Source organism: Macaca mulatta, chromosome 10, assembly GCF_049350105.2.
Source record: "Macaca mulatta isolate MMU2019108-1 chromosome 10, T2T-MMU8v2.0, whole genome shotgun sequence".
Taxonomy (NCBI): domain Eukaryota; kingdom Metazoa; phylum Chordata; class Mammalia; order Primates; family Cercopithecidae; genus Macaca; species Macaca mulatta.
The window spans coordinates 101,907,357-101,924,943 of NC_133415.1; the positions used below are offsets into that span (position 1 = coordinate 101,907,357).

Below are 17,587 nucleotides of genomic sequence, written 5' to 3' on the forward strand. Positions count from 1 at the left end.
TATCTGTGGTTTTCAAAATATTCTTAGGTATTGGGTGTAAAGAAAAAGTAGTCCTGGCCCGGCTCACGCTCGTAATCCCAGCACTCTGGGAGGCTAAGGAGGGAGGATTTAGCTCAGGAGTTTGAGACCGGCCTGGGCAATATAGTGAGACCCCATCGCAAAAAAAGAAAAAACATCCTGGAATCATTGTTCTAATCCTCTAGTTAGAGGCCCCTCTACACGCTGGCATTCTCCACAGCCAGTGTTCTGTATTATGTTAAATGGTCAGTGTTGTCTCCAGGAGCCTGCCTTATTCAAACTAACAGCAGAAAACACCACATGTTCTCACTCATAGGTGAGAATCGAACAGTGAGAACACTTGGACACAGGGCGGGGAACATCACACTCTGGGGCCTGTCATGAGGTGGGGGGCAGGGGGAGGGATAGCATTAGGAGAAATAAGTAATGTAAATGATGAGTTAATGGGTACCGCAAACCACCTTGGCACATGTATACATATGTAACAAACCTGCACGTTGAGTACATGTACTCTAGAACTTAAAGTATAATTTAAAAACCAAAAAAACCCTAACAGCAGAATTTTCCTTCCCCCTTTTTAAAAAAATCATGCTAATCTTCTCCATATTGTTCCAATTTTAGTATATGTACTACTAATGCAAACACAGCAGAATTTTTCAAATGAGAAATACTTAGGACCAATAAAACTTTGTTTTTGACTTATCTGTTAGATATGCAAAGAATGTATCTAGGTGGCATTTCCCATTAGGGAATAAAACAATTATAACGAAAATAAAAAGAACAACTATTAGGGAAAATTTCTTTGGAGACGGTTAGATCACTGTACCTCAGTTATGTCTCAAAAATTCTACATTGACTAAAAAATGAATTACTCTGGAAAGCAGACCAGAAAACATGGCTTCCGGCAGTAGGGGATTTTGAGGAAATCTCATGCACTGCTAGTGGGAGCCTGAATTAGCATGATCTTTCTGGAAAGCAAAACATAAGGACTTTTTATCCAGAGCATTAGAATTGCCATACTCTTTGAGCCATATTTCCACTTCAAATAATTGATTCTATTAACACATAAACTGAGGATTTTGCATCATTTAGAATTGTGGAAAGCTTCACTTCTAGCATGTTTGCAACAACATAGAATGATTGGCCAAATTATTTTAAACAGCCATTAGCATTTATATACCTGCAGGTATGTAAGCAAAGACAGTTGGGAAGCTTATAACCCAAAAATGTTAAAACTAGTTGTTTCTGGGTGGTGGGATGATGGGTGATTCTTTTTTCATTCTTTGCTCCTCTCTGCCTTTGTTTTGTTTTGTTTTGTTTTGTTTGAGACTGGCCAGGTGTAATTTTTTTTTTTTTTTTTTTTTTTTTGAGACGGAGTCTCGCTGTGTCTCCCAGGCTGGAGTGCAGTGGCGTGATCTCGGCTCACTGCAAGCTCCGCCTCCCGGGTTCATGCCATTCTCCCGCCTCAGCCTCCTGAGTAGCTGAGACTACAGGCGCCCGCCACCACGCCTGGCTAGTTTTTTTTTTGTATTTTTAGTAGAGACGGGGTTTCACCGTGTTAGCCAGGATAGTCTCGATCTCCTGACCTCGTGATCCACCCGCCTCAGCCTCCCAAAGTGCTGGGATTACAGGCTTGAGCCACCGCGCCCGGCCGCCAGGTGTAATTTTTAAAGAAAAAAGCAGAGAGGTCTAGGAATGGTGACTCACGCCTATAATCCCAGCACTTTGGGAGGCTGAGGCAGGTGGATCACTTGAGGTCAGGAGTTCGAGATCAGCCTGGCCAACATGGTGAAACCCCATCTCTACTAAAAATACAAAAAATCCGCCGGGCATGGTGGTAGGCGCCTGTAATCCCAACTACTCAGGGGGCTGAGGCAGGTGAATTGCTTGAACCCCAGAGGTGGAAATTGTAGTGAGCTGAGATCGTACCGTTCCACTCTAGCCTGGGCAACAGGAGCGAAACTCCGTCTCAAAAACAAAAAAAAGATTATGGCATTTGGCTTCAGGGTAGAGGTGTGATGGGATTTTTTTATGTTTTGACTTTCAGTCTCTTCAGCTGATCAAAAACAGCAGTCTTGTTATTTAGTAATTTATTATATTCATAAGAAGTAACTGAGTGTAAATAACATCTATTTTACTATTTCATTATAGTGATGGTCTAATATTGAGTGGATTTATTTTGCTTTAATAGAATGTTTGGAATGGTTTTGGAAAAAATTATTATTCCTGAAATTCAGAAAGTATCTGGAAACGTAGAGAAAAAGATCTGTGCGGTTGGCATAACCAAATTACTAACAGAATGTCCCCCAATGATGGACACTGAGTATACCAAGCTGTGGTAAGAACTTCGTTTTAATGTTTTTGTAAGTTATAGCTTCCTTCCCATATGACTGCAAAATTAACAAAGCTTAGTCTCTTGGGGGCCAAGAGAATTTTGGTCTGATCTCAGCTTATCCACAAGCTACCATCAATTCCAAGACATGATTTCTGGATCCTTCTGGGCCTAGAATGATCTTGTTTCCTGGTTCTTTTTCAGGGGGATTCATGGACCCCTTTAGGAGTCTGATCTAGGTTATCTCTAAGACAGTTTTATGACAGAAGCCCAACTAAACTGACTTATCTTTAAGGGGAAGAACTGAATAAGCCAAGAAAAGAACCATCTTAATTTCAAAGGTCCCTTTTTCTTGAGACTATGAGTCTGTAATTTTGTGTCTCTGAGTAATTGCTGCTTTTAAGTCTTCAGGGTATTTTCTTGACCTTTTTATCTCTTGCTTTCTTCCATCCAATCCAGGACTCCATTATTACAGTCTTTGATTGGCCTTTTTGAGTTACCCGAAGATGATACCATTCCTGATGAGGAACATTTTATTGACATAGAAGATACACCAGGATATCAGACTGCCTTCTCACAGTTGGCATTTGCTGGGAAAAAAGAGCATGATCCTGTAGGTCAAATGGTGAACAACCCCAAAATTCACCTGGCACAGTCACTTCACAAGTTGTCTACCGCCTGTCCAGGAAGGGTAAGTTCTACTCTGTGATAAATGAAGACTTTAATGGGAGGGCAAAAGGATAGTAGTTGTTCTGGTGTCTGTTTTCATTGGTGGGCATAATAAAACTAAATCTCATTGAGTTACAGCAAGCTTATTTTCTTTAATTAAAAACACTGAGCCCCTTTTTTTCTTGTATTATGTACTACAAATATATATATATATATATATATATATATATATATTTTTTTTTTTTTTTTTTTTTTTTTTTTTTTTTTTTGAGACAGAGTCTCGCTCTGCCGCCCAGGCTGGAGTGCAGTGGCATGATCTAGGCTCACTGCAAGCTCTGCCTCCTGGGTTCACGCCATTCTCCTGCCTCAGCCTCCTGAGTAGCTGGGACTACAGGCGCCCGCCACCTCGCCCGGCTAGTTTTTTTGTATTTTTTAGTAGAGACGGGGTTTCACCGTGTCAGCCAGGATGGTCTCGATCTCCTGACCTCGTGATCCGCCCATCTCGGCCTCCCAAAGTGCTGGGATTACAGGCTTGAGCCACCGCGCCCGGCCTACAAATATATTTTAAGTGAATGGATTTAGGAGTGAGAACAAAGGAGGAAAAATCCCTTCATTAGAAATGTGTTTATTTCCCAGATCGAAGTACTCCATCTGTTATTAAAATGTGGTACCATTTTTTCACTTTTATTTTATTTATTTATTTATTTTTGAGACAGGGTCCCTCTCTTATCCAGGCTGGAATGTAGTGGTACAATTATGGCTCACTGCAGCCTCAACCTCCCAGGTTCAAGTGATCCTCCTGCCTCTCAGCCTTCCAAGTAGCTAGGACCTACTGTACCCAGCTAATTTTTTATTTTTTTATGGAGACAGGGTCTCCCTGTGTTGTCCAGGTTGGTCTCAAACTCCTGGGCTCAAGCCATCCTTCTCCTTCAGCCTCCCAAAGTGCTGGGATTACAAGTGTGAGCCTGGCCACAGTTTTTTTTTTTTTAATTGCAGCATACTCAGAAATTAATAGATCACGGCATAAACCTAATAATGGCTGTATAGTTGCATTTTGTCAGCACTTATTATAGAGTTCTTACATGTTACCTGATAAAATATATATTTTTCAAGCCAGACACACTGATTTATGCCTGTAGTCCTAGTGCTTTGGGAAGCCAGGGCTGCAGTAAGCTATTATGGTGCCACTGCAATCCAGCCTGGGCAACAGAGCGAGGTCCTGTTTCTTAAAAAACGTGTGTGTGTGGTGTGTGTATATATATATATGTATATATATTTTTTCATTGTATTATTACGGAGACTTTCAAACATACATAGAAAGAGCAGAATGAAGCCTGCATGTACCCAGCTTCAATAATTACCAGTATCTTGCCAGTTTTGTTTCATTTGTTTCTCCTTTTATTCTCTGTATTGAGCAAGTCTTAGACATCATATCGTTTCACCTGTAAGTACCTCATTCTCCATCATTAACCAGTAAGGACTTTTTAATTAACCACAATACCACTATCACACCTAATAATAGTAATTCCTTATGGATCTATTCTTTAGACCTGTTTTTGAAGGCATTAAAGCAGTTGAGTTTCTGGAGAATCTTTGGATGGTGATTAATGATTGGCTGCTCTTCCCAGAGCTGTGGCAGCTTTCCCGTGGAAGATGGGGTTTGTATTGGTGCACCAAGATCTCCAACAGCCAGTGTTTGTTTCCCATCTCTTGTAGGTTCCGTCAATGGTGAGCACCAGCCTGAATGCAGAAGCGCTCCAGTATCTCCAAGGGTACCTTCAGGCAGCCAGTGTGACACTGCTTTAAAATGCATTTTTCTAATTGGCTAAACCCAGATGGGTTTCCCAGGAAATCACAGACATCTGAGCACAGCTGCATTAAAACAAAGCAAGTTTTCCTTTTGAACTTGTCACAAATTCCATCTTGTAAAGGATATTAAATGTTGCTTTAACCTGAACCTTGAGCAAATTAGTTGGTTTGTGTGATCATACATTTATGTGGGTGGCTTCTAGTTTGCAACTTCAAGGGACAAGTATTAATAGTTCAGTGTATGGCACTGGTTTGCGTTGAATATTTGCACGGTTTGGATAATCTTAAATTTTGACGGACACTGTGGAGACTTTCTGTTACTAAATCCTTTTGTTTTGAAGCTGTTGCTATTTGTATTTCTCTTGTCCTTTATATTTTTTGTCTGTTTCTTTACGCTTTTATTGGAAATGTGAGTAAAGAATTACTTGTGTTACTTGCCAAGCAGTGCACATTTCATAGTTTTAAATCTCTAACCAGCAATAAAAATCCTAAAATATGTACCTAAGAACATCTTAAGGACAGGTTTTCGGTGCTCTCTCATGCTTTTGTAAACATGAAGAATTTCTTTAAATTTCTCCCTTTTCCTTTCCTGGACTCTATAAAATCCTAATTTCTAAATCATATAAACTCAGATTATTTAGTCTTTTTTAATATGGGGGGAGGGGCATTAATATAGATTTGGGACTTATTTACTAGAATTTTCTATAGCAGTTCCTAGGTGGCAGTGTGAGTTTTGGGTAGGTGACTCCTCTGGGAGAAATGCTCTGCCTGGCTTAATGGGGTGGTGGTTGAGAGTACTTGAGACTGTGGATGTTTGATCTCTTTCATCTCTGCTCTTTCCTGGAGAGTGGAGGTTACTTGGAACTTTCCAAACCCAGACACCTTAGAACCATGTCGTCCAGTGGTGGATCTGGCAAGGATGCCTGGTGAGGTTGGTTGCACTGGCTCCCTCCCTTGGCCTGGCCTATGGAATTGTATAGCATTCGTTTTTGAGGAATGAAGAATCAGTATCTAAATTTTGTGAGGCACAGTTTATTTATGCTGGAATTGTTCATTGTCCATTCAGTGTAAACTGGAACTTTCGTCTTCCAGCTCAAGTGATTTCTCACAGGAGTTATCAATAACCCTCACTCCCCCCTCAAGATGGAGTCTTATTCTGCTGACCAGGCTGGAGTGCAGTGGCACAATCTCAGCTCACTGCAACCTCCATCTCCCAGGTTTGAGCAATTACCTTGCCTCAGCCTCTCAAGTAGCTGGGATTACAGGTATCCGCCACCACACCCAGCTAATTTTTGTATTTTTAGTAGAGATGGGGTTTCACCATGTTGGTCAGGCTAGTCTCGAACTCCTGACCTCATGATCCACCCGCCTCAGCCTCCCAAAGTGTTGGGATTACAGGCGTGAGCCACCGCGCCCGGTGATATCTTTAATTTTAGGCACTTCACTCGAATGGTTTTTCTTACTTTTTTTTTTTTTTTTTTTTGAGAGAGTCTCTGTTGCCCAGGCTGGAGTGCAGTGGCATGATCTCAGCTGATCGCAACCTCCACCTCCCAGGTTCAAGCAATTCTCCTGCCTCGGCCTCCTGAGCGGCTGGGATTACAGGCACACACTACCATGCCTGGCTAATTTTTGTATTTTTAGTAGAGACGGGGTTTCACCATGTTGGCCAGGCTGGTCTTGAACTCCTGACCTCGTGATCTGCCTGCCTCGACCTCCCAAAGTGCTGGGATTAAAGGCTTGAGCCACTGTGCCCGGCCACTTGTTGTTTCTGTAATGTTGCGTGAGAAATTTCAAGCTATCTTATGAACCATCTACTCATTTAAGTGCTTTGTTGTTGTCGTTGGTTTTGACACAGTAATGGGAATACTACATTTTACATTATTACTTTGGCTTAAGTGGTCGTTGGTGGAGATACTGAGATATTACTGGAATCCATTTTTAAGCCACAAACAACTTATGTGGAAAGTCTGGGATGGACAACAGGGAATTGCTGGTGATGGTTTCTGTATGTTTTTCACTCACGTGAGCTCCTTAAGTATTTGGCTTCGCTCTTGCTGAAGCTGCTTGTGAACAGTGAGTCAGTGCCCAGCAGATACCGTTCTGGAGGCTGCTTGATTCAGCATATTAAACTCAGATCGTGTTCCAGACGTTTTCCTTCTTCAGTTCAAAAGGCTGAGTAGTAGATGGTGTGCCTTTTAAAATAGTTACTGAACAGCAAGACTAGTACATTTACTTACTTTACCACAGTTCATTAATTACCATTTTTTTTAAATGCCTTCTACTGAAGTTGCTTATTCAATCATCCAAGACAGTTTTTATATCTGGCTTTAAAGATTTTAGGACATGGTGGACAGAAACTGCTGGAGTGGTTCTTTCACAAGCCTTAGTGACTGTAGCTCAGTGGTGATGCACACCACTGTGATCTTGAGCAAACCATTTGACCTCTATGCCTTTATTTTCCTCTTCTGAAAAATGAGCGTATTACTCACCTTCAAGGTGGTTGTTAAGAATGAGATGGTGCATGTAGAGTACTCAAGCAGAGAACTTATGCAGAGTAAGCACGCATCAGGAAAAGCTGCGGGGGGAGCGGAGGACTTGGCTGGGAGAAGCGTTTGTTAGGGAGCACACTTGCCAACGTGCTGCATCCCTGGGAGGTGAGAAGGCTTTGTGGGGAAGAGCCCGGGCATGGGGGGCCCCACCCACACCCCAGGATGTTTTTACAGAAGGGAAGTATTGCCAAGTTTCTCATCAGAGCTAGGTCCGTTCATTCTCCATGGTATTCAATCATGTCTTTTAACAAGCTGATTTTTAAATAACTGAGTTTTAAAATTATTTTTATGTATTTATTTTTTTGAGACGGATTCTTGCTCAGCCCAGGCTGGAGTGCAGTGGCGTGATCTTGGCTCACTGCAACCTCCGCCTCCTGGTTTCAAGTGATTCTCCTGCCTAAGCCCCGAGTAGCTGGAATTATAGGTACGCACAACCACGCCCAGTTAACTTGTGTATTTTTAGTAGAGACAAGGTTTCACCATGTTTGTTAGGCTGGTCTCAAACTCCTGACCTCAAGTGATCCGCCTGCCTCAGCCTCCCAAAGTGCTGGGAGTACAGGCGTGAGCCACTGCACCTGGCCACTGAGTTTTTATTTTAAATGTATTTTCTTTGTGGGAAACTTGGAAAATACAGAAAAAATATTTAAAAATTAAAAATCATTCATATTCCAACCTACATTAAGCATTTTGGTTCATTTGAGATCATTCTGTATATAGTTTTGTAATTTTTTTTTAACAGTAGTTACTTGGTAAACATTCAGTGGATATATGTGATTTATCATTAGGATATTTCATTACCAGATTATGTAATTGTAGCCATTGTTGAATGTCTTGGAGGTTTTCTTATTTTGTAGACAACTTGAGATGAACATCTTTATGCATCAATCTTTATTTCCTGAAGGTGGAATTACTGAGCCAATTTTCTTGTGCAAAGTTCATGTCAATTTCTTTAACACACCTTTACCTACACTGGGCATTATTTCTTTGGCTGCCATTTTGATAAGCAAAAATGGTATTTTTTCCTTACTTCTGAGGCATAATCAGATTGGCATTTAATCAAGCTATTACATACATGTGGTAAAATTCATTTTTTTCTTTAACTTTTTTGTTGTTGTTGAGAGGGAGTCTCGCTCTCCTGCCCAGGCTGGAGTACAGTGGTGCAATCTCAGCTCGCTGCAACCTCTGCCTCCAGGTTTCAAGCAATTCTCCTGCCTCAGCCTTCTGAGTAGCTGGGATTACAGGCACCTGCCACCATGCCTGGTTAATTTTTGTATTTTTAGTAGAGACAGGGTTTCATCATGTTGGCCACGTTGGTGGTACAGTGACAAGCATAGCTGCTTTCCAATTTACTTTATTTTTTTGTTTGTTTTTGAGACAGAGTTTCACTCTCCCACCCAGGCTGTAGTGCAGTGGCACGATCTCGGCTCACTGCAACTCTACCTCCCAGGTTCAAGCGATTCTCCTGTCTCAGCCTCCCAAGTAGCTGGGACTACAGGTGCGCACCACACACCCAGCTAATTTTTTGTATTTTTAGTAGAGGCGGGGTTTCACCATGTTGGTCAGGCTGGTCTCAAACTCCTGACCTCAGATGATCCACCTGCCTCGGCCGCCCGAAGTGCTGGGATTACAGGCATAAGTCACCAAGTCCAGCTGAGCCGGGTTTACTTATTTTTAATAAAGACAGCGCCTTGCTACATTGCCCACGCTGGTCTCAAACTTCTATCCTCAAGCAGTCTTCCCACCTTAGCCTCCCAAAGTGCTTGGATTACAGACGTGAGCCACAGCACCCAGCACGTGTGGTAAAATTGTCATAATAAACAGGGATTGTAACTGAGCAACAAGTTTCTACCCTACCCCTACTTTCGCTCTTGGAGGCACCACTTGCAACTAATGCTGTCCATAGTTCTCCTATGGGTTTCTTCCTTAATTCTTCACCATTACATTCATCTTAATAGGTGTCTTTTTTTTTTTTTTTTTTTGAGATGGAGTCTTTCTCCATCACCCAGGCTGGAGTGCAGTGGCATGATTCTGGCTCACTGCAGCCTCTGCCCCGGTCAAATGATTCTCCTGCCTCAGCCTCATGAATAGCTGGGATTACAGGCACCCACTACTATGCCCAGCAAATTTTTGTATTTTTAGTAGAGATGGGGTTTCACCACATTGGCCAGGCTGGTCCCGAACTCCTGACCTCAGGTAATCCACCCACCTTGGCCTCCCAAAATGCTGGGATTACAGGCGTGAGCCACTGCACCTGGCCTAAGACAACGGTTAATCCCTTGCTATGAAATTAAGGATTTAGTTTACATTACTACTCCTACCGTCCAGGTTTTAAAGTGTGGTCCCTGGCTTCAAATGTTGCAAGTTCCAGGGGCTTTTTCACTTTATGATAAGAAGGTGACACATCCTCAGCAGAAACTGTAAAGTACCCATATGACCATTCTGTTTTTCACCTTCAGTATTCAATACATGAAATATTCAACACTTTTTTCTTTTTTTGGACATAGTTTCGCCGTTGTCACTTAGACTGGGGTGCAGTGGCGCCATCTTGGCTCACTGCAACCTCCGCCTCCCGGTTTCAAGCGATTCTCCTGCCTCAGCCTCTCAAGTAGCTGGGATTACAGATGCCCTCCACCACACCCAGATAATTTTTGTATTTTTAGTAGCGATGGGGTTTCACCATCTTGGCCAGGCTGGTCTCGAACTCCTGACCTCAAGTGAGCCGCCTACCTGACTCTCCCAAAGTGCTGGGATTACTGGCTTGGCCTCAACTCTTCATTATTAAATTGGCTTTGTGTTAGATGATTTTGCCCAACTGTAGGTGAATGTAAGCATTCTGAGCGTGTTTGAAGTAGGACAGACTAGGATAGTGGGTCGGTTAAGTGTGTTAAATGCATTTTAACTTACGATATTTTCAGTTTATGGTGAGCTTATCAGGATGTGACCCCCATCATAAGTTGAGGAGCATCTGTAATAGCATTTTGTTTTTTAAAAATATTTAATCATCTTTGTCAATGTCTCTTGAATCCTCAGCATTGACAACGAAGATATGTCCCCACCCCTCTGCCTCTCAGGCTTGCTAACTGGTGGGTTCTGCTTTCACTTTCACATTGTTAAAGGAGATGGTGTTTCCAGTTTTCTGTGCATTATCTGTAGTTCCCTTTTAAAAGCTGAAGCTGATGAATACTTTTTATGACAGTGTAAACTGGGCTTAGTGCTGTGTCAAGCAGTGTGCGAAGATTACATTTCCCCTCCCCATGTCTTGACTTCTGCATCCCTCCAGAGAGAATGAATGTTCATAAGGTTAAGGTCAAATGGAATAGAGTTTGCCTCTCATATTTCATCAGTTGCTCAAAGGCATTCCCCATTTTAACTTGTGTTTGGATCCTTTCTCGTGGTGGTTTTTCTGGACTTTTATTAGCTTTGTCATCCTGGGTATTACATGCCCCTGGATGTTCTTTTTACAGTCCTGGCTCGTGAACCAAAACAGTTCTTGGTTTGGTAGGCTGCTAGGGCTCCCATTGGGGCCTCTCCATTCTGGTGTTCCTGGGCAGATGGGCTCCTATCCCTACTGGTCTGTCCCGCTGGTGTTTAGGGCCCTGACTTCCACTTTGCAAGGTCACCTTTCAGGATTCATGTGTATCCACTTTCCTGTGTCAGAAACTCCCTGCTGCTGACCTCCCCCTCCTCTTTGCTGTCATTAATGGCCTCTCATTGTAGGAGATAAACATATGCTCAGCCTAGAATACCACATGATGTTTGTTTTCTTGATTCATTGCTTTTTGCCTATTAGCCTTGTTGTTCTTAAGTAGTTCGTTTTTCTAGTGTGCTGCTTCTTTCCCCTCAATGACCCCTACCCCAAAACAGTGCCTAAATACCATTCATGCAGGCTTTGATTTGAGAATCAAACAGGTTCACACTCTTTATTCCTGAGAAGTACAGAAACTTACCGAATCTCACAGCTGGATAAAGCCGGGATTGAAACTCTGGCAGCTTTGCTTTTGCGCAAGAGGTGGCAGAAAAAAGATCAGCTGTGGTAATTAGGGCCCATGGGGCCGAGCATCATCACCCCGGGAACCGTGGGCCTCGCTGGGCCAAAAATAGTGTGGTCCCTGGGCTGCAAAAGTTCTAAGCATTTCCGGTTTTCTCAGCTGAAGTCTGATTCAGCCTTCAACCGTGTTTACATTTTTCTTGTTCATAAATCCAAGGAACCAGGAAAGAAACTTACTAAGACTCAGAATTTTCAGGCACACATTACAAAGTTGCCAGCACATTTTCAACCACCCACCAGGTGCGCATATTCTCTGCATACAGCGCAGACACCCATCAGAGGTTAGCACAGCAAAAGGGCCAAGTGACTTCCAAACTACAGAGAATCTCAGGCCATCTGCCTTGGGAGGTCTTCTGGCAGCCATCACAAATAGACTGAAAAAGGCAAATCCTACAAAGAACACAGTCTGAAGAAGTGACACACAGGATGCTGACAGACCCTTAGTAGAGATCCTTATTCGAAAGGGGCATCAGCTGCTTGCTAATCCATCCAGGGTCAGAAAGAGACTCCTAGTGAAGCCGCTACTGCATTCTAAGGAGTGGGGACAACCACCAGCCAGACTGGAGCAGCCCAGCTCTGAAGAGAAGGGGCTGTCACCTGATCCTGCCTGTGCCCCATCAAGCTCTGGGGACCAAGCAAAATCAGAGCTCCAGGCACACCTCAAAAATCAGAGCTCCAGGCACACCTCAAAGCTCGCCTGACAACTGATGGAGCCAGTGTGTGCACTGTAGGTAAGGTCGTGATAGAGCTACCTGGGGAAGGATGGAAGACACGTTAAGATTTATGATTGGGGCCGGGCACGGTGGCTCAAGCCTGTAATCCCAGCACTTTGGGAGGCCGAGACAGGCGGATCACGAGGTCAGGAGATCGAGACCATCCTGGCGAACACCGTGAAACCCCGTCTCTACTAAAAAATACAAAAAACTAGCCGGGCGAGGTGGCGGGCGCCTGTAGTCCCAGCTACTCGGGAGGCTGAGGCAGGAGAATGGCATAAACCTGGGAGGCGGAGCTTGCAGTGAGCTGAGATCCGGCCACTGCACTCCAGCCCGGGCTACAGAGCGAGACTCCGTCTCAAAAAAAAAAAAAAAAAAAAAAGGCCGGGCGCGGTGGCTCAAGCCTGTAATCCCAGCACTTTGGGAGGCCGAGACGGGCGGATCATGAGGTCAGGAGATCGAGACCATCCTGGCTAATACGGTGAAACCCCGTCTCTACTAAAAAAAAAATACAAAAAACTAGCCGGGCGAAGTGGCGGGTGCCTGTAGTCCCAGCTACTCGGGAGGCTGAGGCAGGAGAATTGCGCGAACCCGAGAGGAGGAGCTTGCAGTGAGCTGAGATCCGGCCACTGCACTCCAGCCTGGGTGACAGAGCAAGACTCCGTCTCAAAAAAAAAAAAATTATGATTGGATACGGGGCTTGTAGGCAACTTCCAAATTACTTTTAAATTAAAAAACCATCGTAGGCCAGGCACAGTGACCCATGCCTCCTCCTAGCACTCTAGGAGCCCAAGGTGAGAGGATTGCTTGACCTCAAGAGTTTGAGACCAGCCTGGGTACACAGTGAGACTACATCTCTATGAAAAAAAGTTCATAATTAGCTGGGCATAATGGCACATGCCTGTAGTCCCAGCTACTGAGTAGGCTGAGGCAGGAAGATCAGCCTGAGCTTGGGAAGTCAAGGCTGCAGTCAGCTGTGATAACACTGGTCTGAGCCTGGGTGACAGGGATCCTGTCTCCAAAAAGTCCCAAACAAAAAATAATTTTAAAAATTACTGACTGGACGTGGTGGCTCACACCTATAATCCCACGCTTTGGGAGGCCAAGATGGGTGTTAACCTGAGGCTAGGAGTTTGAGACCAGTCTGGCCAACATGATAAAATCCTGTCTCTACTAAAAATACAAAATTAACCTGGCATGAGGGCATGCACCTGTAATGATAGCTACTCGGGAGGCTGAGGCAGGAGAATCGCTTGAACCTGGGAGGCAGAAGTTGCAGTGAGCTGAGATTGTGCCATTGCACTCCAGCCTGGGGGAGGAGAGAAACTCTGTCTCAAAAAACAAAATTACTACTATACATAGACTGCTTTACTGTTGCCATTGCAGACCTGATGTCTGTAGGTTTCAGTGACTGTAAAAGAATGTGTGGATGAAGGGGTTTTTGTTGTTGTTTTTGAGACAGAGTTTCGCTCTTGTCGCCAAGGCTGGAGTGCCATGGTGAAGTCTCAGTTCACTGCAACCTCTGCCTGCCCAGTAGCTGGGATTACAGGTGCCCACCACCACGCCCGGCTACTTTTTAGTAGAGAAGGGGTTCCATCATGTTGGCTAGGCTGGTGGTCTTGAACTCCTGACTGCAGGTGAGCCACTGCACCCGGCCGGATGAATGCATTTTTTAAATATTAAACTTAGGTTAGAAGCACATAACAAAGCAGTACAAATCTCCTACAGTTTTTGCTAGTGAAAATTGGGATGCCATTTAAATTACAAAGTCTGAGGAGAATGTCCTACAGCCTAGTTTCACATGCTATACTTACATGCCTTGTATATATACATTAAACACGTCAGTACAGCACACAAAGTAACACATTCCAAGAACTCAGCACCATAGGAAAGGTTTACCAAAAAATCCAAGAAAACGGCTCTGCTGCCTCTTCAACAAACTCCACCTCCTGTCTCTGAGTTAGCCATTGCTGCTTAAAACAACATCTCTCTTTAAAAGCCCTATTTAAGAACATTGGCCAACTCCTCCACTCTTCCCTCTGCCAATCCTGCTCTGATTAAGTGCGTGACAAATCCAGTATCTATGGATTTGGAATTTCAAATAAGTTTTGTTTTTAAGACTTGCACACAGACATTTAAGCCCTTAAACCAGACGTAGTGATGAATACTGCTTTTTATTGAGGCCGGGTCTCTGACACCCAGGCTGTAGTTGCAGTAGCATGATCTCAGCTCACTGCAGCCTGGACTTTGGGCTCAAGTGATTCTTCCACGTCAGCCTCCCAAGTAGCTAGGACTCCAAGCCCACAGTACTGCCATGATACCATGCCGGGCTAGTTTTTTGTTTTGTAGAGAAGGGGGTCTCTATGTTGCTCAGGCTGGTTTCAAACTCCTGGGCTCAAGCAGTCCACTCACCGTGGCTTCCCAAAAGGCTGGGAATACAGGGATGAGCCACCGTGCCCGGCCAGTGGATGCTTCTGACATGTTACGTGCAAACAAAGCCAGACCTCTCAGGCCTCAGGTTTGCTTCCTGCGATGATCCTATTCTACTGAACTCACACTGATCCCTATAAAAGCAGGCAGCAGCATCATGCTTTTGGGAATGGCCAGTATCTTTTCCTGTTGATCACACCAATCCCAGGTGTCCTCCTAACCGGAGGGATCCAGACTGCTCAGTGTCTGTCACTGAGCATTCACCCAGCAAAGCCACCTAAAATAGCTCAGTGAGCCCTAGGAGGAAACCTAAATTCGAAAGTGATACTTGTTTCTAAACCTAGCCACATTACTCTGGCTTAAGGCGGCCTGAAGAACCAGAAAAACACCCAGCTATAGGTGAAAATACTTACAGGTGAATGTTTTTGTCTACGATTAGCATTAAGATACTTTAGGAAAAAATAATGAGGATGATGATACAAGAACAACAAACTCAAGAAAAGACAGCTATGAGGAAATAACCATTACCCATTAAATTTTCCCTTTAATGACCGTGAGGACAAAGTCATGACAATGCAGTCACCACCCACTTTCTGAAAAAAACAATGCCAATGTGGGAGTCCCAAGCTTGTCTGCCCTGATGACTGTAGGATCCAAGAGAGAGAGAGAGACAATCTCAGTGTTGGAGAATGCACTGAGAACACACAGACGGAAGGATACGAAGAACCCTGAGTATACAAATGCATACAGACAGATTTGTGTAGATACATACACACATAGATTTCCTGTCCGTTACAGGGGTCTGGAAACAACACCCCAGTAGCAGTAAGCCCTCAGAGCATCCAGATCTTGGTTTCTAAATGCTGTCTTCTACTAAAGGGAACCAAGGCTCCTTAGAAAAATGGCTGAATCAGGCCAGGCATACAGTGGGTCATGCCTGTAATCTCAGCACTTTGGGAGGCTGAAGCGGGCAGATCACTTGAGGTCAGGAGTTCAAGACCAGCCTGGCCAACATGGGGAAACCCGTCTCTACTAAAAATACAAAAATTAGCCAGGTGTGGTGGTGGGCCTCTGTAATCCCAGGTACTTGGGAGGCTGAGACAGGAGGATCACTTGACCCTGGGAGGTGGAGGCTGCAGTGAGCTGAGATGGCGCCACTGACCCCAGCCTGGGCAGCAAAGGGAGACCACGTCTCAAAAAAAAAAAAAATTATATGCAGCAATTCCACTTCTGAGTACATACCCCAGAGTTGAAACCAGGGTCTCAAAGATTTTGTATACCAATATTCACATGGGGAAGCAACCCAAATGCCTTTTTTAAATTAATTTATTTTTTTTGAGACAGAGTCTCGCTCTGTCGCCCAGGATGGAGTGCAGTGGCGCGATCTCAGCTCACTGCAAGCTCCGCCTTTCAGGTTCACGCCATTCTCCTGCCTCAGCCTCCCGCAGGCTGGTCTTGAACTCCTGATCTCAGATGATGTGGAGTGCTGGGATTACAGGTGTGAGTCAACCCCAAGTGTCTATTGACAATGTATTGATAAGCAAAACATGGAATACACAGAATGGAATATTACTCAGCCTTAACAAAGGAAGGATATTGACATATTACAGCATGGATAAACCTTAAGGACATTAGGCTGTGTAAGATAAACCAGCCACAGAAGGGCAAATACTGTCTGATTCCATTTACAGGAGGTTCCTAGAATGAAAATCATAGACAAGTGGTGGTTTCCAGGGGCCAGAGGGAGCATAGAAAGGGGAGTTTGTGTTTCATGGGGACAGTTTAAGTTTTACAAAATGAAAAGAGTTATGGAGTTGGATTGTGGTGGCTACACATTATGAATAAACTGTACACTTAAAAGTGGTTAGTCTGGGCAACATAGCCAGACCTCAACTGTACTAAAAATAAAAAAAATTAGCTGGGCATGGATGTGCACACCCGTAGTCCCGGCTACTCGGGCGGCTGAGGTAGGAGGAAAGCCCAGGAGATCAAGGTTGCAGTGAGCCAGGATCACACCACTGCACTCCAGCCTGGATGACAGATTGAGATGCTGTTTAAAAAAAAAAAAAAAAAGTAGTTAATAGGATGGTAAATTTTCTGTCTTACCACAATTTTTTAAACATGCTAAAAGGACACAAAAGTCACTTTGACAGGTCTTCTGATGTCCAAATTTGAGGTAATATGAACATCAAATAAATGGTTGCAATGGATTGCGACCCAAACTAGGAGTCCATTAGCTGACACAACGAATCAATGGGGAGGGAAGGCTTCTCCACACAGGGGCGGGGTGTCGGCAGAGGGAACAGTGGACATGGAGGCTCATGCATGGGCAGTGGTGGTGGATTCAGATGGGAGTTGTCAATGAAGGACAAGGATGGAGGGTAAAGGTTTGGAGAACAACAGGCTGGTCATGTGCTTTGAGGATGCCTCCCCACAAAACACTCCTTGATTAACAAGAGACATAGTGTGACCTGACAGTGGAGCCATCTGCCTGTGTCACCAACGTTAACAAACTGTGCCCCTGGAGTGACATACAAAGAATAGCGCAGCGTAATTTCTGTGGCTTTCCTGCCACAAAAGTGCTGCCTAGGTTTGGTCACCATCAGCCAGACCCAGGCTGAGGATGTACTACAGAGAGGCCTGGAGACTTCACCCCACTAGGAGTGAAACAGAAGCCGAGAGGACTGACGCAGACAGGAGAAAACTAAAGGAAACACACACCTCTTGACAGGGACCCTGGACCCGGAAAGGACAAGATACTGTTAGGAAAGCTGGCGAGATCTGCATGGGGTCCACAGACTGGACGCAGCGTGCACTCCCTGACTTGGGGGGGGTGGGAATATCTAAATTTCGAAGAGAGAGGGAGCCAGAGGGAGACAATAATTTCAGTAGAATGTACCTTTTCTCCATGAAATCACTTTGAAATAAAAATTTAAAAGTTAAAGGACTAGGTGCAGTGACTTACACCTGCACTTTGGGAGGCTGAGATGACAGGATCTCTTGAACCCAGTTGGACCGG

At 44.2% G+C, this 17,587-nt stretch overlaps 1 protein-coding gene across 6 annotated transcripts in view; it reads left to right on the top strand.

The window, feature by feature from the left end:
• CSE1L (chromosome segregation 1 like) overlaps positions 1–5,344 on the top strand; it is a 47,945-nt gene extending 42,601 nt beyond the window's left edge. For 5 of the 6 annotated variants that reach the window (XM_077948400.1, XM_077948399.1, XM_077948403.1 and 2 more), the window contains 3 exons: positions 2,210–2,356; positions 2,810–3,041; positions 4,736–4,976. In XM_077948400.1, the coding sequence (XP_077804526.1) occupies positions 2,210–2,356; positions 2,810–3,041; positions 4,736–4,825 (469 nt within the window). In that variant the 3' untranslated portion in view covers positions 4,826–4,976. 6 annotated transcript variants of the gene reach the window in all.
• Positions 5,345–17,587: the final 12,243 nt, after the last annotated feature.